Source organism: Festucalex cinctus, chromosome 2, assembly GCF_051991245.1.
Source record: "Festucalex cinctus isolate MCC-2025b chromosome 2, RoL_Fcin_1.0, whole genome shotgun sequence".
Classification (NCBI taxonomy): Eukaryota; Metazoa; Chordata; class Actinopteri; order Syngnathiformes; family Syngnathidae; genus Festucalex; species Festucalex cinctus.
The window spans coordinates 4892485-4915354 of record NC_135412.1 but is presented as its reverse complement, the minus strand read 5'-3'; the positions used below and the strand labels follow the sequence as shown (position 1 = coordinate 4915354).

Sequence of the window (22870 nt, the reverse complement as noted above, 5' to 3'; positions counted from 1 at the left end):
AACGCCCACGTGGCTATGATACAGTGCAGCAGAACAGGCAAGAGGGTAGGCAGAGAGGCTTGCATGCCCCCCCCCCTTCATGGGCGTTTTGTAACTGTGTGGGTGAGACCGTGCATGCGCTTGGTCATGTCTGCAATGCAGCACTTCTTGTTGTTGAGATGGTGGGTTTTCAACACCTCCCTAGGCGCTCTGCTAGATGAGAGGATTACTGGTGTTGTGGGAACACGGGTAGATGATTTGATGATTATGAAGCACCCTCTCTGGAGATGGAACCACAATAAGATGAATTAACATCTGTTTATTCAATGTGCTGAACCTCTAGTGGACAAGAGAAAGTGTATTGGGTCATGGATAAGTGTGTTTTTCCCCCTCACGCATGTTTGGATTTGGGTTTAGTTTAAGTTTAATATTATAGTTAGAGAAACGGTAAACAAAACAAACAAAGAAACAAGCAATACAAATAATCCATTAATTTAAAAATTAAATTAAAGTTAAAAGTTGTTATTGGGGCAGGTTTTTTTGTTTTTGTTTTCATATATATATATATATATATATATATATATATATATATATATATATATATATATATATATATATATATATATTAGGGGTGTGAATTGCCTAGTACCTGACGATTCGATTCGTATCACGATTCACAGGTCACGATTCGATTCGATACCGATTAATCCCGATACGAATTTATAAGTCGATTGTTGCGATTTTTTTTCATTCAAATTTAGAAAATACTAATCAGTAAGCTTGTAGAGTGTAAGATTTATATGAAAATGTATTATTTATTTATCTGAAATTTCAGTCTTATAGAGGTTGTAATCTGTTTCATGTTTGAACAACATTAAAATAAAATATTAAGGCGCAAGGTGTGAATCCTAAAAAAAAAAAAAAAAAAAAATCGATTCTGCCGATTATTGAATCGATTCGAGAATCGCGCGATGTAGTATCGCGATATATCGCCGAATCGATTTTTTTTAACACCCCTAATATATATATATATATATATATATTATATATATATATATATATATATATATATATATATATATATATATATATATATATATATATATATATATATATATATATATATATTAGGGGTGTCAAAATTAGTGTGTTAATTTTGAGTTAATTTAAAATTCCTTTAATGCAACCAATTTTTTTAACGCACGATTAATTAATGAGCACCCCTTACTTGGAAAGTCTGTACTGGGGTAATTCCAGTTGCAATGCAGCAGACACGTCCACGTCAAAATTAAGCAGCAATAAATGTAATAATAATGCATATATTTGTGGAGACTGGGCTCAAGCTGTATTTTGCAATTTTAAAAAATGTGCAGAATTTCACAAGTTACTTGATGTTAAAGAATAGATAGCTTTTAATATAAAATAAAAAAATGCATCTTACAGATGCAATTATGCCATCTAGTGGCAGAAAAATAACCTCAACACAAATCAATATCACACTTGTTTTTTTGGTTGTTTTTTTTACAGTACAGTCCATCTTTTTTAATATTACATCAATATGATGTATTATTATTACATTGCTCTATCATTGAGTAAAAGATGCAGCCAATTTCAATTAGATGAATATTTTTCCACTTTTGTTAAAAAGAGTATGAAATTATTAAACTTAAATATTTTATTGTATATTTTGTTACACATTTAGAACAGTCTAAATGACATGACATTCTGATTAATATTACATTTGTGGAATATGAGTTATGAAGCAAAATCCAGCCGTTTTTATCCATCTTAGGAGTGGCCATTTTTCCATTTGTGCACAAAATCGGAAATCGGAAAATGAGTGGTCCCCTGTTTTCTTTATTTTATGTTTTTGGAACGAATATTGAGAAAACAAGCCTTGTTTTTTTTTTTTTTTTTTTAACTTCCTGTTTTGTTTGGAAAAAACGACTGAACAAATAACACAGATTCACTTACAAGTTTTGTAACTGTTTTCCCTATTACTGGTAGAGCAGTATGGACAAGACTTGTTAATGTTAATGTTACTGGTCAGACTCAGTTCAGAATTTGTTCAGAATTTCTTGAGCTCTGGTTTAGGTCAAGGTAGCAAGGTGACGTGGCGATGGCTTCAAAAGAGATTGTACTTCAATTAAAATAAAACAAATAGAATAAAATAATGAGTGTGCTCTGATGCTAGTCAGCAAAAGGGTGGGTTGTCTGCTCCCCACTGCTAGGGTGTACTCTGACATGAAACAGTCCTCTGGAGGCCGTGTCCAATCAGGAAGGCTGAATCCATTTGGTTCAAAAAGAAAGCCGGCAATGGCTATTTTGGGAGAGGAGGGAAAAACTGCTGTTGTTGTTTTACCTCATCCACCCATTCACATTGAATTTGCATACAAATGGCAGCCTTGGTGGCTGTCAGCGATGAAATGGTGGGAATAAGAGAGACCAAAAATGAAGTTAAAGTGCCATGAGAGCAATGTGCCCGACTGACAGGCAAGATCGAGACGTTTTTATCTGCTTCTGGCTCATAAAACGAAATAACAAGGAGTGTAGCTAGGTAAAGTCATAATAATAAATACTGGTAAGCTAAAATGTAAAATGTACTTGAAACAATATTACCATTTTGGAAAGATTTAATGTCATTTAGAGCACATTAAATTAAACACACCATCTTGGCTGTGACTCTTACTTTCAGCGTTCAAGTTATTATTGTCCACCAACTAATTAGCAAGTTCTTGATCAGTAATTGCAGACCTTTTTGTTGTCATAGCAACCTAGAGACTTAATCACAAAGAGCGAGTGTTGGTCATGTCAGTGAGGACTAACTGCCACAACAAAATCATTTGGAAATGTCTAAATTGGATTCCTTTTTGAAAGTACAAGGTTAATTAGAGGTTAAAATGATTTGAAGAGTACTGCGTAAAACAGTGCAAACACGGTCTGATTAAAGGTGGATGTAAGTCTTGTTAAAGCATTTCATAGGATTGTTATCCGTGTTGTACGATAGGACTCCAAATGGTCTTTATTTTTAAGGAAACAAAATCAAGGTTTTCACATACTGTACATTCATTTTGAATATACAAAACACAGTTTAACCAGCTCAATATGGTTGAATGTGTCGCAATTGTAGTTTATAGTGCTTTGCTTGGAGTTAAAGTAGTCGATCAGCCTTAACGTTGTATTGTGGTTTAAAATGTTAAAAAGGTTTTTTGTAACCCCTTCAGACCCGCCTTTTTATTTATTTTTTTCTGATTCTGACTCTTTTCCCACATAAGAACAACATGGAAAACATTTTTTGGCGTTATCTCATATTTTTATTTGTTATAGTGGATGCCAGGATAATATGGCTGTCATGTGTTTTAACTTAGCAAGCTAATATGTAACATAACATGAACATTATGCAAATCAACTTGTGATTGTGATTGGTTAGCCACGAACCAGAAGTGTTGACATCGTCCAAATTTTGCGTTTTTATTAGGGGTGTCAGGCGCTTAAATTTTGTAATCGTAATTAATCGCATAACTTCATTAGTTAACTCACGATTAATCACATATTTTATATCTGCTCTAAATGTGTAACAAAATGTACAATAAAATATTTAAGTTAAATAAGTTTTCATACTATTTAACAAAAGGGGAAAATATTCATCTAATTGAAATTGGCTGCATCTTTTACTCATTGATACAGTAATGTAATAATAATTCATAAAATGTAGGTAATATTAAAAAAAGATGGACTGTACTGTAAAAAAAAAGTGTGATATTGATTTGTGTTGAGGTCATTTTCTGCCACTAGATGGCATAATTGCATCTGTAAGATGGTGACAGCTCAGTACATTTTTATTATATATTAAGAGCTATCTAATCTTTAACATCAAGTAACTTGTGAAATTCTGCAAATTTTTTTAAAATTGCAAAATACAGCTTGAGCCCAGTCGCCACAAATATATGCATTATTATTACATTTATTGCTGCTTAATTTTGACGTGGACGTGTCTGCCGCATTGCAACTGGAATTACCGACGGGTGGAGCGGTGGAGGGTGACGTTATGCTCGTCCCTGCGGACTACGAGTTAGTATGAATTATTTTACATTCATAAGCTTAATCGTTCCTCTTTCTGTTCTTGTCTTGCAGTGGAAGGATGCACGGATTGGTCCGTGGACTATCTGAAATACAAGGTGCTCCTGGGTGAACCTGTTCGGATTAAGTGTGCTTTATTCTATGGATATATCCGCGCCAACTACACGCACGCTCAGAGCTCAGGACTCAGCCTCATGTGGTACAAAAGTGCTGGACATGGCGATTTTGAGGAGCCCATCAGTTTCGACGGTTTGCGAACGAGCAAGGAGGAGGATGCGATATGGTTTCGACCGGCCGAACTCGACGACGTCGGATACTATTCCTGTGTTTTAAGGTACGGCCATAATGTCACACCAATATACCCGTAAATGTGCACAGGTTTCCTGCTGTCCAACAAGTGGCACTGTGAAATTTTTGAACATTAGCATTCCACACCACGTGCACCTTCACTGTGGCAGCGGCCATGAATAGACACAGGCAGTCCTGATCCAACACTTCTCCATTCAGTGACATTGGCGGTGGACATTGAGTGAGCTCTGTGTTATTGTGTAGTCGTGCATAAAGTAGAGAGTTGAGTTGGAGATGAATCGCTGCTTAGGCACCATTCAGAACCAAAGTAAGGGTGCTGACACTTCTTTGCTCACGTTGGAGTGGCAACGAAATGTCTACATTAAAAACAAAAAAAACAAAAAACGTGTTTTCCCTCATTGTGCTTATGTTCCTGTTGCAATAGAATCTTCATGCTTGTTTTACTTTGTCTGGCCTGAAAGGACATTTACAACTACATCCTGAACCATTGCCTGAAATTCCATTCACAAACTCTTACCTTTAATGTTAGCTTCAAGCTTTGTTGCAGGTGATAAAAGCAGTGACACTGACTGATTGACACGGGTAAGCATCCATTACTTTACGGCGACACTGTAAAATGTGAGAGCCTGGTGGTGGTTATTCTCTTGTTATTCATAAGACAATAGAAATGTACGGGAAAAAAAATCTGTCAAAACGTTGCCAGTGAAGTGCAGTGTTGTTTTTTGTGATATAAATTCGAGAGGGTGATTTAGCGCGAGTATGATTGCAACACCATGTGGCATGATGCAATCAATGGCTCATCTGCACAAAGAAGAATCTTCCATCCATCCATCATCCATCACCGCTTATTCCTCACAAGGGTCGCGGGGGCTGCTGGCGCCTATCTCAGCTGGCTCTGGGCAGTAGGCGGGGGACACCCTGGACTGGTTGCCAACCAATCGCAGGGCACACAGAGACGAACAACCATCCACACTCACACGCACACCTCTGGACAATTCAGAGCGCTCAATTAACCTGCCATGCATGTCTTTGGAATGTGGGAGGAGACCGGAGTACCCGGAGAAGACCCACGCAGGCACGGGGAGAACATGCAAACTCCACCCAGGAAGGTCCGAGCCTGGACTCGAACCGGAGAACTCAGAACTGGGAAGCGGACGTGCTAACCACTCGACTACCGTGCCGCCCAAGAAGAATCTCAAAACGTCAATTTATGCTGCAGTTTGCACAGTTTCAAATCACTTTCCATCCTCACAATTGCCCATTGCACACAATTATTGTATTATGATTTTGGACAAAAAAAAGATTACATCATTAGAATGGGCACTTTTACTGCTGTAACTCTTGTTGAAGTCTCATAGACTTGCCTTCATTTTTATTTTTCATCCTAAGGATGAAATTTCCATTTTGTGTGTCTGCATGAGCAAAGTTATTTGGGACAGCACAAACATGATGTGACATGTTCAACAGGCAGACATTGGACGAGATGTGTTCAGCCTTACAACATGAGAAAGACATATGGTGGCCCAAAGAGCTCAAAAAACAATATAGATTAGGTCAAACCTCGGTTTTCGAACATAATTCGTTCCAGAAGGCAGTTCTAAAAGCGATTTGTTCGAAATTGAAACAATTTTTCACATTATAATTAATGTAAATAATTTTAATCCGTTCCAAGTCTAAAAAAAACTTTTTCCAAGTTGTTTTTTTTTTTTTTTATATATATTTTTCATCAGAAACTGCACTGTATACTGTTTACCATAAAAAGAAAAGGGTAGAAATTGGTGATTGATGAAGGCTATGTTGCACAGTAAGTTTTTAATTGTGACGAGACGGGCCTTTTTTGGAAAAATATCCCTCGCCGTACCTGAAGTTTCCATCAAGTTTTGGAATTTATTGAAAAGAATCACCCAGAAAATGTGTCCACCAGTCGGGCGATCGCTCACTATGATGATGTTTGCCTTAGACATTTTCAAAGGATTGTTAAAAAAATAAAAACAAGGGCTCCAGGTGGAGGAGTGGAACCATCACATGCCTTCGGTGCCGGATGGCGTAGGTTCACTTATCCGCCTGGGAGATCATGTGCGGCTTACATGATGTAAGCGTGAGTGAGTGAGTGAGTGAGTGAGTGAGTGAGTGAGTGAGTGATGAAAAAAATAATAATAAGAAGAAGATTGTTAAAAAAAACAAAAACATCCTTGGATCAGTTCTTTCCAAAACACCAGGCAAAAACACTTCTGAGAGAGAACATGAACCAAAAAGAGGGGAAAAAAACGATGAGGACAGCAGTTAAAGTTTTATTCTTTACTCTATTCTTTGTTTTTTACATTACGCACAACTCTCATTTATCGTGCAATAATCCAATTGTAACGTATTTGTTTCGTGTTTTGATGCATTTTTAGGCTTTAGAAAACATTTATATCTGAATTTTGGGAGGCTTGGAACGGATTAGGGCATTTACATGGAAAATGTGTCTCTACTTACCAAATTTTCTACTTAAGAACTTTCTTCCAGAACCAATTCATTTCCTAAGTAGAGGTACCACTGTATTGGAAAACAAACTAAAGATGCTTAAATATTGTTTGGTCTCCAACACTAATGCCAATGTTTTGCCAGCAAACGGATGATATACTAGATTGTTTTGATGTGTTTCCTCTTGCAAAACTGCAATCTTCTCATTCCTACTGACTGGCTTGAAAACAAATTCATGGATGTTGTGGCTTATCTTCTTTCTACGCGTTACATCATTTTGTCGGACTTCCAAACAAAGGTGCGCACGCACGTTCCAATGCAAACGATCTCGTCACATCTCGTGTTTGCTCAGATGCATTTAAGCGAGGGCATTGTCATACACTATCATGAACCGGTAGCTCGTAGCTGAAATGTTGTGCGTAGCTACTAGCTACACAACATTTCAGTTCTGTGCTCCCACAAGACCAGCTGCAACTGACAGGAACTTTGCAAGGCTGCAACACACAGCATTTACTTACACAAACACGTGCACACTTGAAATTGTGAGCATGCAGGCCTGTCTCTTTTTTTCTCTCTTGCGCCCACTCCCTCCCACATACGCACGCACGCAAACACGCGGGCACACAGTACGCACGCAGATCCGTTGCCACGTTACAAGGGAGCGCTCGCGTCATGTATAGTAAAAGAACGCAGAGCAGATGAGCGGCGCCGTGTGTCAAATCGAGGTCAGCACTCAGCTGTTTCAGATGTTATGCCCTGAGGAACATTGTCGTATGCAAAGCAAAACCATCTGCAATGGCAAAATCTGTCACTTAATAATGCAGATTGGCAGAGTACATACATATGTGCGCGCGCACGCACACGCACGCACACGCACGCACACAGTCTATTCAGATTGTGAATATGCTGCGAGAGTGATGATTATCTAACAAGCATGAGAAAGTTTCTAATTTTGCTATAACAGGTGCCCTTTCCAGGATTTATTATTATTAATTTTTGTGAATAAAATCCATAAAAAAATTGCACAGTAATTACTCCACTAATAAGTTGGGATGTCACGATAAGGGCAACATCGTGATATCGTGATATTAAAACTGCCACAGTATCCTCATCGTCATGTTCACAAAATCTAAAAGGAACACATCTGTTAAAAAAGTCAGGTTGATTTCCATTTCTGCAGTTTTAGCACCCTCTAGTGGCTAGTTTATTCGTGCAATTTAATTTTCATTAGGGATGTTTTGGCCTTCTATGTTTAAAATTATGCTAATTGTCAGATGACGGGGAACCTCATTTGCTTGTGAAGTGATCAATGTGTGCTTGAATTAGCAAGTAAGTGCCTCAATATTGTTTTTTTTTTGTTTGTTTGTTTTTTAAAAGAGCTCAGAATTGTTCATTCGGTAGTCTTACGGATTCAACGTCTTATCATCATTGCTCTTTTTTTTTTTTTTTCATTGTACCTAAATGATCCCCATGACAGAGCTGCAAAAATCATCCACACATCAACTGCTTGGCTTCTCCTTGTGTTTTTATTCTCTTAAAAACATTAAAACTCATTATCAGGCATCTTGTGTTGAGAAACACATGTGCAACCCCAGGCAATTGTTCCGCCAAGCATGAAGGTCAACATACGTGTGCCCTCAGTTTCATAAAATCACCAATTTTGCAACTCTGCAAGAATATTTTTCTTGTAACAGCCTTCAACTTTGAATATGAGATGTAAAGTTAAAGAAAACTACTGAGAGTGATTTCATGAGACAGTGCATGGTGTATGCTGCCTCATTTGCAAAGTCAGCTGGGATAGGCTCCAGCACACCCGCCACCCTAATGAGGATAATCGGCATAGGAAACGGATGGATGGTTTCATGCCAAAGGAACATCTGTGGCCATTTCCTTGCTGAAGTCATGCCACGGAAAACCTCCATCCATTGCGTCTGTTTGAAGGAGCCACAGAATTATCAATTTTATTCAAATCAACGTATACAGTACATAGCAGGGATCTTTCAATGTACAGACACACACATCTTTTTCCACAAAATGAGATGAGCAGAGACCAGGCCGCATGGTAGGTAGCTAATGTTTAACCTTCGACTCTGTTCACTTAAGATGACCTGCTGCCGCTGTCCTCCACCTATTAATGGCTTCCCTGCATGGTCTCACAATGTCTTGCGCTGTCACCAGCAGAGACCTACCCCAGTGAAGAGTAATGAAGGAGTGAGAGTGCATCTGTGTGTGCACCGCTGCCACATCCGTATCTCCCTCTTGCTCATGTGTGCGCACTGAAATTCCCCCATGAGTAACTCATAACTCATTTGCTCCCAAAGACGTATTTATACGTTTTTTTGTTTTTGTTTTTTATGCTAGAGCATACAGAAGGCTTTGATGCAGCCTCTGAACTGAAGAAAACGCTTGAAGCAATGGTAGTTATTACAAAAACAGCCAGCAGGTGGCAGCAGAGTATAAGAACTCAAACAAAGCCATGTTGCAAAAAACTCTTTTCCCCACTGTTTTAAACAGATTTGTGATGAAACTTAACTATATTCTAATGCCAATTGCTGCAAAACGGAAACAGATAGAAATATTCTTTTTTTTCCCTGATGAAAGAAGAGATGCAAATCTTTCTTTTGGTAGATTCCATGTTTTATAGCAATAGAACACAATACTCTGTGGGCCTTGAAAAAGCAGTCAAAATCCAGTAAAGGGGTTGCTTCAGTGAAAATGGGTGGGACTGAATGAGTTAAGGGAAATGCCGGATTAAACGGTATGCCAGATTGACCACAAAGTCAATCACCAAACTGTGGAGAAAGGGTGTATGTCCCTGGTGTCAAGTGCAGGCATTAAAGCTGTCAAAATTAATCGACAAGTAATTGATTATCAAACTAGTCGACAACTATTTTAATGATTGAGTAATCATTTGGACCCATGTTTTAATTTAAAATTGTCCAAATCCTCTGATTTACGGTAATTACTTTACAGAAAATAATGGACTTTATCACAATATTCTAATTTTTGGAGACAGTCCTGTACATTATAATGAAGCTGCTATGTTGTGCCTGCTTTGTTGTTTTGAATGTTGTGTTTTAAAAGTGTAAAGTTCTTAACTCTTTGACTGCCAAATGTTATCAAAAAACCCCAACGGTGCCAGCCGATTTGGAGCATTTTCACTCATCTTTCAAAGCAAACAGAATATTTGTGCGGTATGATGACATAAATATGGTGGATACTAGGGGTGTTAAAAAAAAATCGATTCGGCGATATATCGCGATACTACATCGCGCAATTCTCGAATCGATTCAATAGGCGGCTGAATTGATTATTTTATTTTTTTTTTAAAGAGCTCAGAATTGTTCATTCGGTAGTCTTACCGATTCAACGTCTTATCATCATTGCCTTTTTTTTTTTTTTTTTTTTGTGTGTGTGTGTGTGTGTGAATCGATTTTTAAACTTCCATTTTTAATGGAAAAATATTCAGCAAAACGTCTGACTTCGGGTTAGGATTCACACCTTGAGCATGGAAGAATGTTATATGAACGGAACATTAAGCCTTAATATTTTATTTTAATGCTGTTCAAACATGAAACAGATTACAACCTCTATAAAACTGACATTTCAGATAAATAAATAATACATTTTCATATAAATCTTACACTCTACAAGCTTACTGATTAGTATTTTCTAAATTTGAATGAAAAAAAATCGCAACAATCGACTTATAAATTCGTATCGGGATTAATCGGTATCGAATCGAATCGTGACCTGTGAATCGTGATACGAAACGAATCGTCAGGTACTAGGCAATTCACACCCCTAGTGGATACCATATGAAACATTGGATTCCATTCTTTCATGAGAGAAAAAAAAAGTATGTTTCTACCTTATTCCCTTCTTTAGTAATCACCATTTGAAATTAGGTCATTTGAGTGACATAAGCGCAAATACAAAAATATTAAGAGAAAAACAAGCTTTTTGTGAAAAGATACATTTTTTTTGCATAACAGTGACTTTGACAGTAATATTTTTTGTTTAGTGACAAGGCAAGATGTTGCGCTGCCCATTGAAAGAGAGAGAGGAAGAAAAAAAAATAACGTTTTTGGCGGCTTTCATTAGGATTTTATAAGACGTCATTAAACGTTTTTGGCGGTCAAAGAGTTAAGAGCAATGTAGCCTATGACAAAAATTTAGAATAATAAACAACAGTTACGAATCCTTCCTTGTCATGTTTTCGTGGGTTTACTAGACTTGCAATATATCGAATGGCGAGTCCTCCACCTGCCCTACACAGTCACTGACTGTCAACCTGGCACCTGTCAGGATTGATGTATGCAGGATGTGCTCTAACATTGCCACGACATTGGATATCCCCTTCAGCGTGACACGTTTGACGGACGCGCTCACCTGTTAACGCCACCGTATTGTCTAGCTTGTTATCATCACATCTGCAGCGCACGACTCCTAGAGAATTGAGCGCTTTTGGGTACAGGCTGCAGTTGAGCCTGGCATCGTCCGAATTGATTTCCTGATTATGACGCCGAGTGATTCGTCCAAAGGCACCAAGATGGATGTGGATTGTTGGAAAGACATTGGAGGACAAAATCTTGGCCTGATGCTTTGTTCATTCATGCAGAGCAGATGACACAGTGCCCACACCCCACCTGATCGCCCCCTCCCTATACAAATCAAGGCGAACGAGTGGACCTCATGGGATCCTTTTTATTCAGTCGACCATCTGCTGAAAGTTGTCTGGTATAATCTCCACATCATGTTCCATTTGCATCCGGTCACCATGCAAAAGCACAATTCACCCTCAGTGTTGCACTGGCTACTTCCAAGATTGTATGTCGACCAGTGTGTCTGCTAATCCGCCAAGCAGATAATGCCGCACAATTATGTAAGGATTTATCATGTTTGTAATTGTTTGCTGGTTCAGCTCAATTTGTGCGACGGAGCTTTTGAGAATTTAGCAATGAGATTTTGCTAAACACTGTTAGTTTGTTTTGTCTTTTCACCAAAAGGGATTTGCTGGCAACTTAGCTTGCTTTATGGCTTATTAGGCAGCGAGAAAAGGTGCTCCGATTGATCCATTAATTAGTAGGGGTTCATGTTTGTCTGTGTTCCCCTCCCTGACTACAGAATCAATGAAAAGCAGTGTTTTTTGTTGATTCCTCCATTCTGTTAAGAGTTACTCAAGCAACAGACAACATAATTTTTTGATTTGAACTTCACCATCCTGCAAATATTTAGCATTTTTTTTCGATAAAGGAATCCAATCCTATTGCACTGCTACATGCACACAAGAGCAGTAAAAACAGATCCGACTCATCCATGTTCATTTTAAAGTACAGATTAATCTTGTATTTTTAATCCGAATGCATTTGGGTTACAAAGTAGTTTCTAAAATGTAAAACAGGGGTGCCTAAAGCCCTATTCCGACACACCTGACTCAAATGATCAGGATTTTTATCAGGCTTTCTGCTGATCTTTTGAATCAGGTGTGTTGGAGGGGTGGGGGGGGGACATCTAAAACAGGGGTGTCCAAACTTTTTCATTCGAGGCCCACATACAGAAAATGAGAAGGACGCAAGGGCCACATAATGTTATGAAGAGAAATTGTGTTTAGTCCTAAAAATGGTACAAATAATTTAGTTGTGCTTTTGCATATTTAGAAAAATGCTACAGTAGAAAAAACTATTTATTTTTAATATGGCAGAAGGGTTATTATAGTTTGGGAATTTTTCATTTTAGTTTTGAGTTTAGTTTTTTTAAATTTAGTTAGTTTTAATTAGTTTTCAGAGTGGTTCTGTTAGTTTTTTTTTTAAATTAGTTTTAGTTTAGTATGCTAAGTTTTAGTTTTTTTTTTGTTTGTTTTTTAATGTGTATTACTTGTGTGCAATATTTAAAAAAAACACAATGGGCGCAGGCGGCACGGTAGTCGAGTGGTTAGCACGTCCGCTTCCCAGTTCTGAGGTCTCCGGTTCGAGTCCAGGCTCGGACCTTCCTGGGTGGAGTTTGCATGTTCTCCCCGTGCCCGCGTGGGTCTTCTCCGGGTACTCCGGTCTCCTCCCACACTCCAAAGACATGCATGGCAGGTTAATTGGGCGCTCCGAATTGTCCCTAGGTGTGCTTGTGAGTGTGGATGGTTGTTCGTCTCTGTGTGCCCTGCGATTGGCTGGCGACCAGTCCAGGGTGTCCCCCGCCTACTGCCCAGAGCCAGCTGAGATAGGCGCCAGCAACCCCCGCGACCCTTGTGAGGAATAAGCGGTCAAGAAAATGGATGGATGGATGGACAATGGGCGCAATGTCATTATTCCAGTTTATATCAAAATAAATCTACTAAAAATCACATTTAAAATCATCCCCAAAGGCTCATCATGCATTAAATGAATTACCAAAGACTAAAACGAAGGACATTTTTGCTATAATTAGTTTTATTTTAGTTAGTTTTGTAAACATAAAATATAGTTTCAGTTAGTTTTCTTTTTTTTTTAAAGCAGCGTCGCGGGCCACTCAATAATGGACGGCGGGCCGCAAATGGCCCCCGGGCCATAGTTTGGAGATGGAAAACATGCACGACAATGAGGACCGGATAACATGAGTGCGCCATCATGTAAAATGCTCATGGTTGATGCCGTTGGCATTAACTGCAACAAATTGCTGTTAGCTCAAACAATTCCTGCTTAACAGGAATGAACGAGACTCATCAATCATCAAGTGGGTCAGAGTATGACCGACTGGACCTCACTGCATGCTTACATGCTTTGGTGTAATTTGTCATCACGTTATAATTACAGCAACAGATAGGGATAAAAGTGTGTTACACAAGATTACATTTGTGCTCTATTCATGATGTATTTGTTTTTCAGAAACTCCACCTACTGCATGAAGGTGTCCATGTCTCTCACGGTGGCAGAAAATGACACAGACCTCTGTTACAACTCCAAGATGAGGTTCTTTGAGAAGGCAGAGCTGAGCAAAAGCAAGGACATTACCTGCACGGGCATCGACGATTACATCCAGCCAGGAGTGGAGCCCCAGATTGTCTGGTACAAGGTAGAATCAAGTTGGTTTTTTTTATCTGTCATTTCAAATGATTAGATTAAGACAATAACAAACATCATACAGCCTGCGTCTCTGAAATATGTATTGAAATAAGACCCCAACCTCTCAAATCTGTGGATGCAGTAGGGTTTGGAATAGACTGCTTTGTTCCCTTTAAGCAGTAGTATTTTTCATGTAGATCAGAGGTGTCCAAACTACGGCCCGGGGGCCATTTGCGGCCCTACGTCCATTTTTCAGTGGCCCGCGGCATATGCTAAAAATGGCATTTGACTCCGTTCAAATCAAATAAAACAAAAATGTTTGGAGATGGTCAAAGTAAGATGGGAGGGTATCAAACAACAGGTGCCATTAAAGGTTATTTTAGTTAACTTAAACTAATTAAAAAAACTAAACGTAAAATTAAAAATATATATATATATATTGTTACCGAAATAAAATACAAAGCGAAAATGCTTTTTAAAAAATGAAAACGAACTGAAACCTAATTTTAGGTTTACAAAACCAACTAAAACTAACTATAATTATAGCAAACATGTCCTTCGTTTTAGTCTTTGGTCATCAATTTAATGCATGAGCCTTTGGAGATGATTTTAAATGTGATTTTTTTTTAATAGATTTATTTTGATATAAACCGGAATAATGACGTTTGAAAGTATGTCACACAGAAGTGACATCATCTAGCAGCAGCCAATAGAAAAGCACCTTCAGATGACGTCGCGCCCATGCTGTTTTTTAAATATTGCGCACAAGTAATACACGTTTTTTTTAAACTAATACTAATACAGAAACTAACAAACTAAACTAAAACTAAAAACTACATTTTTAAAGAAGTAAACTAATAAAAACTAACAGAACCACCATGAAAACTAATAAAAACTAACTAAAATGAAAAATTCCAACACTATAATAACCCTACTGCCACATTACAAATAAATTGGTTTATATACTGAAGCATTTTTCTTAATATGCAAAAGCACAAATAAATTATTTGTACAACATAACATTATGCCCTTGCGTCCTTCTGATTTTTTGTATGTGGCCCTCAAATGGAAAAGTTTGGACACCCCTGATGTAGATGGACTGGCCAGATGTCCGCACACCTTTTCCTGTCGAGTGTTGAACAAATGAGCCCCACATGACTTGTTCAGCTTCCCACTGAATGTGATTAAAATAGTGGATAATGGTTGTGGGTGCTCAAGCCTCCAGTTATTGGCTGTTGTTCTTTTTTGTTCTTCAGTCCCGAGCCAAAGCCCACAGTGCCCCACATTTTCTTTTGCTTGCGGTGTTTCGGTGCCCCAGTTTGATTTGATTTTCCATGAAAGTGCATTCAATGAATTGATGATTCAGTACGTATTTGTAACATATTACTGCCACCATCCTCATGATGTCTTTCTTTTGCTTACAACATAGGAATGCATGCCGAAGCAATGGAGGCAGACGATCGAGAGGAGGAGGGACACCCTCTCCATCAAAGAAGTTCGGGAAGATGACATTGGGAATTACACCTGTGAATTACAATTTGGAAACTTTGTGGTGCGGAGGACAACCGAACTATCTGTCACAGGTAAGGAGAAATTCAAAGTCATTTTTATTAGGTACCTCTTAAAATGACTTGGAACATTTCAAAACATATTTCTCCAACATAATATTTACGCAATGCCTCTGTTGATACCTCTGTTACTGTTGATCTTGAGGAATCACTACTCGTAGTTGACTCGAGTGCATGGCAGCCACGATGTACAAAAAGGAAAGCACAGTTTGAATATTAATTGGTCGAGAAACATTTTATCCACTTTCGTGGATGTTGTCATTTAAAAACTGCTGCTTGTGGGAGAATAAAAAAGTGCAGAAGGTATTCATTTGCATATATCACTGCTCATTGAGTCATTTTGCTCAAACGCACATTTCCTGGTACGATCCGGATGAAATTGCCCCGACGCGGGCCGAACAAAAGGGTAAGGAGGTTTCAAGATGGATCAGGCTCCCGTCAATTCTCTGGCAAAGGTTGGAATGAGTGTTGGCTGTTAGCTGCTATCTGATTGAACTTTATAGTCCTTGTAAAGTGACAAAGGCAAGACTGCAGTAAGGGCAAAGCAAAGTCTTGAATCACCCATTATGGCATCCGTAATCTCTATATTGTATCTGCTTTTGAGACACTTAAGCCCAATTCACACTGACTGCGGAACGGACGCGGTGCGTTTTCCGTACGGCCGCCGCAAGGACTGCAATTCACACCGGGTGCGTTGCGTGTCCGGAAATCTACTCCCGACAGACCACGAGATCGCGTGGGGTTGACGCTGGCGAGTTGAGTTCACCCAATAACAACCATGTATATATAGAGTCCTATTTGTAAACAATAGCCACGCTTGCCTGTTGTCACATCGATATGATTTTTGGACATTATTTCTGGGACTTCTACCATGGCTGTTCTCCATGGGTAAATACGTTTTGTGTTTAAATAGTGTCATTTTGTTGTGTTTTTATTTATTCTGAGCTCATTTTTTGTCTTAAGTGTCCGACTGATGTCATGCTATGCAGCTAGCTAGCGTCCCTCCCCAAAAAACGAGTTTGCAAACTGTTTTATTTTGAAATATACCGGATTTACCTTCATGCGAGACGCTCGATTTCCTGTCCGGCTCGTGTAATTTCTTCAGCTTCATGAAAATCGGCATGCGGCGTCCGGAAGAAATAGAACTCTCGCGGAAACCTTCCGCATCGCCGCAGTCGTTCCGCACCGCAGACGCTACTATTTTGTACTATGCAATCACAGTTTCACTAGCTGATTTTTACAGGAAGTTCAAAAAATGTCTGTAGGGAACTCAAGAGGAGAGGAAGTACTGAATTGATAAACTTTGTAAGTGGAACTTTTAAAGATTGCGGGAATATTTTGGCTCAAATGTGACCTTTCAGTCATCCAGAATAAGTATGTATACAACTTTATGCATTGTTATCATCAACCTCCCTCTGATTTTTTTTTTCTTTTTTCCAATCACCAACAAATCATTCTCACTTAGCTCCATCAAAGCTTGCGGGCTACCTCATAGCAGCTCAATGGGACAAAAGGTCAGACTCCATTTAATTATAATGAAGGCCAATATAACAATAATGAACCTCCCCACCGACTGATGGAAAGAGATCTTCTTTTTAAAATGAAACTCCAAATTGTATTACTTTATGTAAAGTGCGCAGTTTGATATTTCTGATTAAGCATGATAAAGTGGAGTTCATGAACTAAATACACAGGGATCATCAACTTTAGTCACTGTCACTGGAGTTGATGACCTGTTCTACTGTTGACCAGCCTTTTATATGTTCAACTAGCACACTGTCATGTATGCTTTGTAACAACCAAAAAGTGGGGAGGGTGTCAAGAATCATAAAGACCAAGAGAAGCTAATCCATGCTTTTATCTCCAGCAGACTCGATTATTGTAACGGTCTTCTGACTGGACTCTCTCAAAAGAACATGAGACAATCGCAGCTCATTCAGAACGCTACAGCTCGAGTTCTGACCAAAACAAAGAGATCAGAACATATTACTCCAGTACTTAAGGATTTACACTGGCTCCCAGTCAGCTGTAGAATCGATTTGAAAGTTCTGCTACTCGTCTATAAATCACTAAATGGTTTGGGTCCTGAATATATCCAAGAAATGCTGATTGAGTATAAGCCCAGCAGGGCTCTGAGATCTACAGACTTGGGCCAACTAGTGGAACCCAGAGTTCGAAGCAAACATGGAGAAGCTGCATTTAGCTATTATGCTGCACACAGATGGAATAGGCTGCCAACAGAAGTGAAGTCAGCCCCGAGTGTAAATGCTTTTAAATCCAGGTTAAAAACTTTGCTTTTTTCTCATACCTTTTGATTTGGGTCTTTTAAACAGCTTTAATTGTTATTATAATTTTTTTAATTATTATTTTAAACTTCACTAAATGTTTTTAAAGTTTGCTGAATAATGTTTTAATATTGACAATGTATGTTTTTTTGTTGTTTTTTTTTTAGTAAATTTTGTAACTCACTTTCTACTTTCTCACTTTTTTTTTTTTTTTTTTTTAGTAAATTTTGTAACTCACTTTCTATTTTCTCTTCTTCCTCTGAATGTTAAATGTTTGTTGATGCTTATGTGTTGTCTTTCCTTGTGTAAAGCACATTGAGTTGCCTTGTGTATGAAGTGTGCTATACAAATAAACTTGCCTTGCCTTAAAATTCAGTTCTCATTAGACAGCGGTGGAAAAAAAAAAAAAAGGATATAGCAGCAAAAGCAAGGAAAATTTGTGGAAAAAGGGATTTACAAGAGTCGACTGAAAATTAAGAGAGGAAGCCAAAGTGTGTTTCTCCGACAAATAACTACTTACAAACTTTTACGCTTTAAATGTAATTGCATCCTTTACACCTCGAAACCTATTTGGACTTCAGCATTGCCAAATTGAGATGATTTGTGTTGTTATACTTTGAAGTTTCAAGTTTATTTCAAACATGCAATCATGAAAAAAACAACACAAAAACAGAGCAACTGTTATACTAACTTACCATCTGTTAATACCAATTTTAATCTATTTATTACTAGGGATGTAACAATATCCAAACATCACGATACGATATTATCACGATATGAAGGTCACGATACGATGATTATCACGATATTGTGGGGGCGTTGCCGATATTCAACAAAGATCACTATATTGTAAAAAAGAGAGCTCATGCTAAAAAAAGCACAATATTGTGCTTTTGTACATAACAGCAATGCATATAAACAACCTACAATCTCTAATAACAATATTGAGGCACTTACTTGCTAATGCAAGCACACGTTGATCGCTTAACAAGCAAATTAGGTTTCCCTTTATCTGACAATTAGCATAGATTTTAAACATAGAAGGCCAAAACAACCCTAATGAAAATTCAATTGCACTAATAAACTAACCACTAGAGGGTGCTAGAACTGCACGAATGGAAATCAACCTGACTTTTTTTTTTTTAAACAGATGTGTTCCTTTTAAATATTGTGAACATGACGACCACGATATTGTGGCAGTTTTAATATCGCGATATTGCCCTTATCGTGACATCCCTATTTATTACTGTAATGAACATATTTAGTTTATTTTTGTTACTGTAATATACTTAGTATCTGTTCATTGCATATTTATAATCTTAGAACATCTGTTTGCTTTTTCAGCATGTAAAAAGTTTCTTACGTTCTGTTCTTAAAGTTGCTGTATTGAAGAAATTGAACGACGAATCGCTACTGCCACGTGTGGTCGAAAAATTACAAATATATCACCTTTAATTGCTTTGATTCATCAGTGCATAGTGTTGTCACTCTGCCAATAATTCAGACTTCTGACCCGTCGTCGTGGAGCATCCATTACAAAATCCGGTTTTAATTCCCGATATCACCTGTTTCATCACAAAGACTTTGAAACAACGCGCTCTCTGTGAAAGGAAGAATATTTTCTTCTTAAAGCTGAAATTTATGTTGCATTTATATCAAAGTGAAGTATTTAATTCAAGCTCTAATTTAATTCCTTTTTTTAGTTACCTGGGTTGCACTACGCTTATCAGCCCCATTTTGATTTCTCGCACGTCCCTGTTGATTCATTAGCATATAAGGGAGGTTGGAAGAGAATTCTGCCTTAATTGACAAGATAATTAACGTGCCCAAGGTGCCAGAAGAAAGGAGATGACCTAGTGAGATGATTCATGAAGTGATCATTTGCACAAATTTAAACTACACCGTGTAATCAGCAGGTTTTATTTATTTATTAATTGTCCCTATCAAGGAGAATAGTCTGGAATAAAAGTCTTTATATTTCTGGTGCCGTGTATCTCAATTTTCTTATTGGTGAAAATGAATCATTACAATCCATAACGTTTCTGTGACAACGCCCTGTCTTGAAATCTTATGACTACCAGGGCATTTTGGTGTTGTTTGTTGCCCACTGTCAGAAAGCTTGTTTTCAGTCTTTTAACAGGATAATGACCCAAAAAAATACAGCTAAAACACGTGAGAATGGTGAAGAATAAAACATTGCGCTCGTCTGAATTGGCCTTCTATGTGCCCTGATTTACACGGAAATGCTGAATTTTTAAACACTTTTGAAACATGCAGTTAGGACAGTATTTCTCAATTATTTGTTGTGTTTGAAAATATTTTGCTAATACTCCTTCCCACTGATCTGTACTGGATAGTCGACAGGCCAAGACTTTTGAAGCCACGAGGCCGCCATATTACTCCTCCCAATAATTTTTTTCTCTGCGTACGAGCTTATATTTCACAGTATTGGAATCGGAGAAAATTTGAGACAGTACTTAGTAGAAACAACATGATTTATGATGTTTTGTGAAACATGAACAAGAGGACTTCAGACATTTTACAACTTGCCTTAAATACATGTATAAATTATATGCTAAATGATGTTTATCGGAGGAAAGTTGTATATATATATTTTTTTTTATTAAAGAATTATAACTGTAATTCAACAAAAGATGCATCTGCCAAATTTAATTTTTGTGGTCTAAGGAACTGAGCTTTAAAAGAAAAAAGGGTGACAAAAATCCCCCCATCCCCGCCCCTATACTAAGCCTACGAGCTGTACATGTTTAATATTTCCGTATAAATATAATTTATACAGTAGTCTGCTCGCGAGATAGGAGTAAGATGGCCGGCGTGTATAGGCTATCGGCTATCCAGTAATATTTTCAGATCAGTGCTCCTTCTGCACTCTGTTAATCAGAAGAGCGCAACACTGCCACCGAATGCAGTGGATGTACAATTACACCTTATTGGGGGGTGAGAGAGAGAGAGAGAGAGAGAGAGAGAGAGAGAGAGAGAGAGAGAGAGAGAGAGAGAGACGCACGTTTCCAGTCGAACGTCTTTTTTTTTCTTTTTCTTTTTTTATGAATTCTGCCTGATCGTAATTTTTAAAACAAATCTAAGTGTATATAAATCTTTGTGTTACTTTTGCCCATTGAAAGTTATTACACGAATCATTGTATTCCTGTCTTTAAATTAACTGAAGGGCAGCCAAATTTTAGTCTGTGTGTGTGGACATCCATATTTTCACACCCTTGGAGTGGCACCATCTTAATTAGAGCTTGCTGCCTTTATTAAGGCTGCCAGTCAAGCATCTCGTTTCTGTGGAAACTGGCTGATCCATAGTTGCGTTGACCAGACATCTTGGTTGTCGTTCTGTTGTTTTGGTGTCATTTTGTTCTATTTGACCTTGGACCTTGTTTGGCTACTCCTAACTGCAGCATTAGATCCCCCCCACACACACACACACATACACACAATTTATTGCACTAAATTGGATGAAAAAAAGCACTCTTTGTCCAAACGTTTAATTAACTGTCCTCTCCACTCAAGATTGGAGATGTATAATGGTCTACCAGAAATAATTGTGTTTTACAAAGCAACAGTTGTCTCTAAAAATGTTAAAGCCTTTCCAATAATGTTTTGCTCTGATCATTTTTAGGGTTTAGAGCCTTTTACATTGAATTGGTTGCTTGGTACTAAAAATGAACTGAACTCTCTCAGTACCTGCACATGTTGTTTTCTTTACCTATCACGCAGGTATGTCCATCAGTGTTAGGAACGTTACTTTATAAAAGTAATTAGTTATAGTTACTCTTTACTTACTCAAAAAAGTAACTGAGTTGGTAATCGAATTACTTCATAATAAATAACTCGTTGTTCTCCCCGTCCCTAGCTTTTACTCACTGTCCAGCCATTGTCAAAGCCTCTGCGATGCTGCTTTGCCATCAACTGTGTATTCCCCAAACTGGCATCAACTCAGTCCCATTCTGAACAATTCAGGCACATTTCCATTAGAATGCGCCATAAAATGAGCAGCACACAGGCGGTTTGATTGCTCGAAGGAGAACAAGCGTATGGAAGATCGAAGCATCACAGAGCACGTGCACAGCTTTGGTTACATGGCTTCTGTGTAAATGCAGGATACAATTTCCCTGTGGATTTCCAACTTCTTTAGAACTTGTCGGAAAGTTTTAACGGCATGCGCTCAACATTGTGTTCAGGAGAGTTCAAGGGTAAAGTAGTTTCTGTTGCCATAGCTACTCCTGGCAGATCCAAACCACATGAACACATTGACAAGGAAGAGTTCCAGCAAATAGTTTGACTTGGCCAGTGTAGCACAAGGTTAGATGACTTTGGTCAGTGTCCCCATGTCTGATGTGGGAGGGGGGTTCTGGGCACCAATACTGGTTGGCAAACACCAAGCTTGAAATAGTGTTATTGGACGACGTTGCACAGAAATATGTTAACATGCTTTATTTTATTTTTTTGAGAGCTCAGTATTGTTCATTTGGTAGTCTTACCAATTTAACATGTCATCATCATTGTGCTCTCTCTTTTTTGTTTGTGTGTGTGTGTGTGTGTGTATGAGTTTGTGCTCATTAATTCACCTGAAACCCGTTAAAAATCCTATACCCTTCACCTTAACCGAATACATCCCGCCAGTCGTTAAATTGTAAGATGTCACGGATGAAGGTGCGGAGTGAATGTGGTGGATGGACCCAATGGCAGAGACACATGACGGGAAGAGAAATGAGAGTAACTTCATTGACAATAAACAAGTAAAAGGCGAGATGGGACGTGAGAAGACGGGGCACCAAGACTTGACTGGGAAAGAGGAAGCTGGTTGAAATGACAGGATGGAACGTGAGGCGACTTGGCTGGGACGTGGAGCAACTTTGCTGGGACGTGAGAGAGACACTTGGTTTGGACGTGAGAGAGACACTTGGCTTGGACGAGAGAGAGAACACTAGGCTTATACGAGAGAACACTTGGCTTGGACAAGAGAATATTTGGCTTGGACAAGAGAACACTTGGCTTGGACGAGAGAACATTTGGCTTGGACGAGAAAACATTTGGCTTGGTCAAGAGAACACTTGGCTTAGATGAGAGAACACTTGGCTTGGACAAGAGAACATTTGGCTTGGACGAGAGAACACTTGGTTTG

General features: G+C 38.4%; 1 protein-coding gene across 3 annotated transcripts in view; it reads left to right on the top strand.

Annotated features, from left to right (window-relative positions):
* LOC144013473 (interleukin-1 receptor accessory protein-like 1) overlaps positions 1–22870 on the top strand; it is a 143281-nt gene that overhangs the window by 65148 nt on the left and 55263 nt on the right. For 2 of the 3 annotated variants that reach the window (XM_077512413.1, XM_077512412.1), the window contains exons 3-5: positions 4114–4393; positions 13692–13878; positions 15298–15451. In XM_077512413.1, coding sequence (XP_077368539.1) covers positions 4114–4393; positions 13692–13878; positions 15298–15451 — 621 coding nt within the window. Of the gene's footprint in view, positions 1–4025; positions 4051–4113; positions 4394–13691; positions 13879–15297; positions 15452–22870 lie in introns of those variants that run through there. The other variant, XM_077512414.1, reaches the window with a different exon arrangement.